This window comes from Thamnophis sirtalis, unplaced genomic scaffold, assembly GCF_051295495.1.
Source record: "Thamnophis sirtalis isolate CommonGarterSnake01/CBP01778 unplaced genomic scaffold, rThaSir2_p1.2 scaffold_11, whole genome shotgun sequence".
Classification (NCBI taxonomy): domain Eukaryota; kingdom Metazoa; phylum Chordata; class Lepidosauria; order Squamata; family Natricidae; genus Thamnophis; species Thamnophis sirtalis.
The window spans coordinates 64,077,277-64,085,160 of NW_028261391.1; the positions used below are offsets into that span (position 1 = coordinate 64,077,277).

At 41.6% G+C, this 7,884-nt stretch overlaps 1 protein-coding gene across 1 annotated transcript in view; it reads right to left on the bottom strand.

Moving 5' to 3' along the window:
• The window catches only part of NKX1-2 (NK1 homeobox 2), a 6,648-nt gene extending 5,842 nt beyond the window's left edge, over positions 1–806 (bottom strand). Inside the window, 2 exon segments of the mRNA XM_087725108.1 lie at positions 574–701; positions 703–806. Of these exon segments, the coding sequence (XP_087581234.1) occupies positions 574–701; positions 703–806 (232 nt within the window).
• Positions 807–7,884: the final 7,078 nt, after the last annotated feature.

Here is a 7,884-nt window from a genome sequence, read left to right on the forward strand (position 1 = left end):
GGAAGGGGAAAGGGTAAAGGGAAAGGAGAGGGGAAGGGGAAGGGGAAAGGGAAAAGGGAAAAGGGAAAGGGGAGGGAAACGGGAAGGGGAAAGGAAAGGGGAAAGGAAGGGGAAACGGGAAGGGGAATGGGAAGGAAAAGGGAAAGGGGGAGGGGAAAGGGAAGGGGAAAGGAAAGGGGAGAGGGGAAGGGAAAGGGGAGAGGAAGGGAAAGGGAAAAGGGAAAGGGGAGGGAAACGGGAAGGGAAAGAGGAAAGGGAAAGGGGAGGGGGAATGGAAAGGGAAAGGGAAAAGGGGAAGGGGAAGGGGAGGGAAACGGGAAGGGGAATGGGAAGTGAAAGGGAAAGGGGAAAGGGGAGAGGAAAGGAAAAGGGAAAGGAAGGGGAAAGGGGAGGGGGAATGGGAAGGGTAAGGGAAAAGGGAAAAGGGAAAAGGGAAAGAGGAGGGGAAAGGAAAGGGGAGGGGGAAAGAGAAAGAGGAGGGGAGAGGAAAGGGAAAGGGAAGGGGGAAAGGGAAAGGGAAAAAAGGGGAGAGGGGGAGGAGAGGAACCAGGGATCTCATTGAAACAGAGGAACGGGGCACCTACCCCCGCGAAGCCTCGACCTTGCTCCTCCGGCGCTCGGATTCCACTTCAACTCTTCCCAAACTTTTCCCTCGGTCCCCCCGCGCCAGGGCTGGTCCTCCCGTCCTCCCTCCGCCGGGGGCTTTTCCTGTTGAATTTCTGCGGATCCAGGATGTCGAGGATGGAGAAGGAGATTCTCGAAGGGAGAGGGGGGCCTTTGGCCCCGCTGTCCGGACAGTCCGGCATTCCCCCTCCGAGCACCGAAGAAGTCTGCGGTGGCCCAGGACGCGCGGCTGGATTCCGGGGAGGAGGCTGGCCATAAGAGGCGGGGGTCGCCTTCGGGTGAGGCCAGCGAGCCTGGACTTGGAAGATGCTCGCCTAAGGAAGAAGGGGAGTCTCTGTCGCGGGGGGGGGGGGTGGTTAGTGGTGGGAGGAGGGCGGGGCGGAGGAGGAGGTCCATCCTGGACAAGGGAAGGGGGCTGCGATGGGAGGGAGGGGGCTGTCAGCCGAATTGCGCCGTTAATAATAGTAGGTAGGTGTTGTGGTTATTATTGTTTTGCGTGGAAAACTCGTGGAGAAAAGCACGCCGGTTATTGCGGACAGATTGCAGCTCCTATCCCCCCCCCCCCCGCACTCCTGTGAAATGATAGCAAAAAGTGTTCATAGTGTAATTCTGTTTGGGAACTAAATCCAGCTGGATTCAGCAAGGTTTATTCCCAGGGTAGATTATATAAAATTCCAGTCCAGTTCAAATCATTTAAGTTCCCCCCCCCCAAAAAAAAAAGAGTATTTGATTTTTTTTTTCTTTAGGATAAAGCAGGAGCGATGGAGAATTCTAATCTGATCTAACTACTGTTGGGCTGGGAACAAAAGACAAACGCTTTGAGTGATTTGGTTTTTCTAAGAGTTTCACAACGCATGCAAAATGGACAAGATGGAAAATGGACAAGGGGAAAAAAGAGCTTTCAGGGTTAAAATAGATATATCATGGAAACCTTTAGGCTGGCGATTTGGGGGTACATAGGTGCACCCAGCATTATGACTTGTGTGTGAGTTCACTTAATGATGAGATTAAACAAATACATACCCAATCCGTCTCTTCAGTAATTCAGATTATTATGTATCCAGGAGCTGTAATGTTATGCTCCCTATGGGAGCAAGCCCAGATGAAATTGAGAGCTGGCATTTCTCAGAAGACATACAGGTGTGCATTCTTAGTCCCACTGAAATCTTGTTCCAAAATTAACATGCAGCGGTTCAAGCTGTAAATCCTGGGATGCTTCCATGTGACTTTTTTTTCTCATGCAGTTGGATTTACCTTATTCACAAAGATCCAGGTGATTTTGCCTTCCTCTCTTTTTCCCCACATGTTTTTCTTCTTAATAAAGATAGATAGATAGATAGATAGATAGATAGATAGATAGATAGATAGATAGATAGATAGATAGAGACAGACAGACAGACAGACAGACAGACAGAGACAGAGAGACAGAGAGAGAGACAGAGAGAGAGACAGAGAGAGACAGAGAGACAGAGAGACAGAGAGAGACAGACAGAGATTAGTTTGTATGTTACAGTAAATCATGATGTAATTTTTTTGTGGTTGGCAACTTAGAATGATGTATTCAGGCAGACAAATTACTAAATTTACACCGTAGGGCAGTATTTTTCAACCTTAGCAACTTTACGGTGTGTGGACTTCAACTCCCAAAATTCCCCAGTCAGCCATGCTGACTGGAGGATTCTGGGAGTTGAAATTCACATGCCTCAGTTTTCAAGGCTAAAGTAACACAGACAATGTGTGAATCCAGCCAATTACTACCACAATTTCCTTAATAGCATTGGGACGTTGGGGGAAAGGCACCAATGTGTCCCACGGCTAAGAGAATAATAGCCATTCTGTTTCTCGGGACTGATGCCAATAAGTTTTGAGACACTAAACTATTTCAAAATTATTTTCAAAAATTAAAGTATTATTTTAAGGTGAACAACGGGTCAGAGATTAACACAGGTTTTAGTTAGGTAACACACAGGAAAGATTTAAGCCGTATAATTTTTAAAGGGCCTCTGTCAGTGGTGGTTTGAGACTCTAAACTGATTTTTCAAAGGGATGGTAAAAGTAGCTGCACACTGAAAGATTATAACGAAGGAGAGAAGAAAGGAGGGAAGGAAGGAGGAAAGGAAGGAGAGAAGGAGAGAAGAAAGGAGGGAAGGAAGGAGGGAAGGAGAGAAGGAGAGAAGAAAGGAGGGAAGGAAGGGGGAAGGAAGGAGGGAAGGAAGGAGGGAAGGAGAGAAGGAGAGAAGAAAGGAGGGAAGAAAGGGGGAAGGAAGGAGGGAAGGAAGGAGAGAAGGAGAGAAGAAAGGAGGGAAGGAAGGAGGGAAGGAAGGAGAGAAGGAGAGAAGACAGGAGGGAAGGAAGGAGGGAAGGAAGGAGGGAAGGAGAGAAGGAGAGAAGAAAGGAGGGAAGAAAGGGGGAAGGAAGGAGGGAAGGAAGGAGAGAAGGAGGGAGGGAAGGAAGAAGAAGTAGGATTGTTGTAAAATAAGATGGGTGTATGGGATGGTAAGAAAGTAATCTCAATTATATTGTCAATTGTAGGGGAGGAAAATGGTTATAAATACATATTATTAACAACAGTTATGAGATTATATAATTGTGAATGTATATATGAGAAATAAAAAAATTTTTTAAAAAAAGAAAGAAAGATTATAACGAGGTTTATTTTTTAAAAAAAGATTGCAGTACACATCTGGGAATATACATTGATAATGGTTTATTGGTTTCAGGTGAATGTTAACAATCTGCTTCCACTATAATCTTTGGTGTGATGTGAGATCAGGAAAAAATGGTCAAAAAAATTTGTGTCTTGTGCCTAATAGGCACATCAATACAAGGCCTACATGATGTTTTTATAGCTGAAGCTCTGAATAGTATTTTTAGTATTTTATTAGGATTTATAGGCCGCCCTTTTCCCTAAGGGGACTCAGGGCGGCTTACAATCATTAGGGAGGGGGTGCAATTCAAAATAAACAATATGTGAATACAGCCTGACATAACTTGATTCTGGAAAACTGTTTCCTATACAAGATTTCCATGCTTAAGTTATCTTGCAGGGCATTTCAAAAAGTGTTTATTTTTTTAAAATCACATTTAAACCAGTGCTAGTACTACCGATCACAGCCTCCATTAGGAGAAATGAAGAAGTTGTGACCCTTTAGGGAAGAGCATATCCTACACAGCTCCACACAACTATTCTATGAAGTAAATCTCACAGAAATTAGTGTCTCACTGAATTCTATGGAACCTATCTCCTAGAATAAAGGTGTATAGTGCAGCACATTTATCATTTTCTGTGGCAAAAGCATTTATGGTCCCTGATTTATTTTTAAAGATTAGTTCACCATTCTTAATCATTGTACAAAGGGGATGGGCAACCTGCAACAACTAAATCTTTTACAACTCTTGGATTACCTGCTCTCCCTGAGAGTATTATGAAATTACAGTTTTCTATCAATTTGAGGAAATATATTCACACTGACTGTAGCTTAAGGAAGGCTTTTTTTAAAAAAAGAAAGAAGGAAAAGAAAGGATGGATTATTTAAGAGGACTGATTTTTAAAAAAAGAAAACACATATCCATACACAAGATTGTGAGTTAACCTTTCACGTCCTCTAACCTCCCATCCATCCCTCCAGGGGAAAAAGAAAGATTAATGCAAGTTTTAGAATAAATTCATCTTTAAAAGGTTCAAAGATTCAGAATTATAATCATTAAAATCAGTGCAAGCTAGGCATTTTGATCTGCAAGGCAGAAAAAAAGAGGAATTTCTATCTAGTTCTTGAAAAGAGCCACTTTTTAAGATCATATTGCTCAATTATTTATGATTCCTGAAGGAAAGAAAATTCTCTTTTCACATACATTGAAAAGGAAAGGAAAGAAGTTGCCCGTTATTCCACACCAATGTTTTGCAGTCATTCATTCCATGTTAATTGATGCTGAGTTTAATGGAGCCGAAGTTGAAATTAAGGACATATCCTACTGTTGATAGTGAAGATTTATTGAGAGTCAAGTCTTCCTCTTCATTTTCCAAAAGGTTACAAGCCTGCCTCTTGTCTATCAACCTGCTTAAAATAAAATAAAAAAAGAGGACTCATTTCAAAAGTGTGGTAGAACAGCTTCAGCAGTAAAATATTTTTCTTTTTTGCAAATGCAGATGCGAGCTGTAGTTGGGAAACCTTGGTGGGCTGAGACATTTAGAATTTGAAAGAAATTAAGGAATTTCAAAGCACTCCTCTGATCTAGGGAAACAACTAAGGAGCATGAAAACGTCTTGCATCGGCTCCACCCACCCACATCTCCCATTACAATGCAGTGTCATAATGTAATTCTGGCAGCTCTTGGTCATTTTTCAAAAGATAGAAAGTTTTCAAAACTTAAAATGTTTCATCCCAAAATTGCACTGGGCGGCCAATAGCTTTTTTCTTCTCTCCTTCATCAAAGGACAATACAGTCATGAGAAAGGGGTGGAATTTCCCAAACTGGAGTTTGAGGAATCTCAGCCCCCAGCTGATGAGCCATTAAAAAGAGGTATTCCTTTAGTTCTTACCCTTCTCAAACTATAACATGGTTTATCCGTTTCTGGCATTGTATAATGTGTGAATCCAGCTAAAACCCTCTCCTTTCTTATTCTGGATCTTTTCCAAACACTCTTGTGTTTGGAAAGAATGTTTTATTTAGGACATTTTGTCCCATTAAGGCATGGCAAGTATTTACAGAAACAGGACAAATTTGTGGTGATGGAAGAAACATTCTGCAGATCCTGAGTTTAGCTAAATGTGATCTATTATAATCATGCAGCTTTGATTATAATGGATAAATGTTCTGAATTTCTCATTTTTTTTCAGTGTGGTATTATTTATTATATATTCAGTGTGGTATTAATTCAGTGAGGCTATATTATTTAACGTCCTTTGCAATTACAAGTGGTAGAAATTTTAGAACCCACATTCATGTCCAAACCATTGAATTATCTCTGATAGGTTTGGTGAAAATGTGGAATACATACACACACACACACACACACACACACACACACACACACACACCCTCAGTGTGCTGAATCCTTTCTTCTTTTTTTGGCTACAGGATTTCATGAATGGTATCTTATTACATATTTTGGACACTTTAGCGAATACGGCAGAGATAAGAAGCAAAACTCTAATAAATTTAGCAGATGTTGATGGGAGGAGGGCAGAAACAGCTGGCCTCTCCAAAGAGTATGCCGCATTCATCCCTATTATTATGTAAATTATACAGATACCCCCTACATATTCTGATGTTTTACTTTCAAAGAATCTAGGCTTTGGTCCCCATGAGATAGGGATGGGAAAACATCAGCATTTGGAATCTCCTTTGTTTAAAAAGATAGAAGGATGAAATCCATTGAGTGTAGGCTATTGAGCAGGGATGGTATTTTTAAAACTCTGACCCCAAGAGTTTCTTTTGGCCATCAGTGCTAAACTGAAATCACATTCCTTCCACCTGAAAAATCTATTCTTGAAAACATCCAAAATCAGTTGCTAAATTCTGTAATCACTGCTATTATGTATACATTGCGTGCTACTGCATTAAATCCATTAGGATCAAATTTGAAACATGGGGTGAATCTAATCAAAATAACTCTTATTTAACAATGAATGGAACAAATCAACTAATAGGAGATGTGTATTTACCATTGAGTAACCTCAGCCAATAGTACTTATTCCGCGAGCTCTGATTCAGCACACTGGATTAGTACATCTGACGTTTTTAAAAATTTCAGACTAGTTCTGTGTGTGCTTATATATGTCTAAGGCCACTGAAATTACAGTAATGTTCCAAGAAGATTGGCATACAAGACAAATAAATAATAAATAATAAATAAGGTTGCCTAATTATTATCTCAATGTTGGCAGTGTATGAGAAAATAATTTTGCTTAAAAAATAAATGAAGTACTTAATTTCAAGAGGTAGGAAATGTATTTTACTTTCTTTATCTTGGAAAATCTAAAAAGCCAACTACTCATGGTGACTCTAGGCAGTGTATGAAAAAAGAAAACCACAATGTAGAAGGAATAAAATAATAATAAATAATACTCCCCCACCCCTTGGAGACAACACACACTCATATCAGCCATTTAACGGGCTCCATCCCTCTCTGGGTTCCCTAGAGCCACTGACAAAACCACATCTTCAGGATGTTCCAAAAGAGAGTGAGGACCAGAGGTGGGTTCCTACCAGTTCGCACTTATTCGGTTCGGTAGCCCAAACCAGAGAGTTTAATTTCTCAAGTGTCGTAGACAATTGTAAAAGTACATGATCTCTTTTTCTATAAGCATTTCGTTCACCTGGGGGAGAGTGGAGAGGGGAGACATGATAGGAAAAAAGAAAATATTCCTTATTCATCAGAAGGGGCAGAAGTGGGTTCCTATCAGTTCGCACCTATTCGGTAGAACCGGTTCGTCAAATCTACCGAACCAGTTAGAAGAGGTTCCACCAGTGGACCCGGAAAGCAGGCCACACCTACAGAAGAGATTCCAAAATTTTTTGAAACCCACCACTGGTCCTTGGATATGATTATTCTACACTATCATGCTCATATTTATAAAACTCAGTGCCTCTGTGAAAGGTAAGGATGACTACTGCATTTGTGGTGCAATCAGAACATTGTGTGTGTTGAAGTTGTTTTAACGCAAACCAAAGATGCCTTTGAAAAAACAAGTTTACATCCTATTCTTATGCATGCCAGTGCTGTGTGTGAGGTAATTTAAGGTGGTTCTGACAAGTGTCGTCGGCATCTTCATATCCGGTCACATGGGCGGCAAGCCACTCCCACAAATGAGGCCACACTCAGAGTAGGTTCGAACAATTTTTGAAACCCACCACTGGTGAGGACCAGTCTAATTTTCAGAGGGATGATGTTCCAGACGGAGGGAGCCACCACAGAAAAGGCCATTCTTCTGGACCCCGCAAGATGTACCTCCCTAGGAGAAGGGACCTGCAACATTCCTTGCCTCCCCACTCTAGTGGGTCATGTGGGTGTGACCGGCAAGAGACGGTCCCTCAGATAACCTGGTCCCAAGCCATGAAGGGCTTTAAAGGTGACAACCTTGACTTGCACCAGGAAGGAGGAGAGGTGACACATGTGCACACAGAGGTCTGTACAAAACCATGTTGGCCGTTGCATTTTGAGTCAAGTGGAGCTTCTGGATTTCAAGTAGTTTAACTGGCTTATTTGTTGTTTCGTCAATATTATTACTAATGCAACCATTTCATTTTGTTTACCAT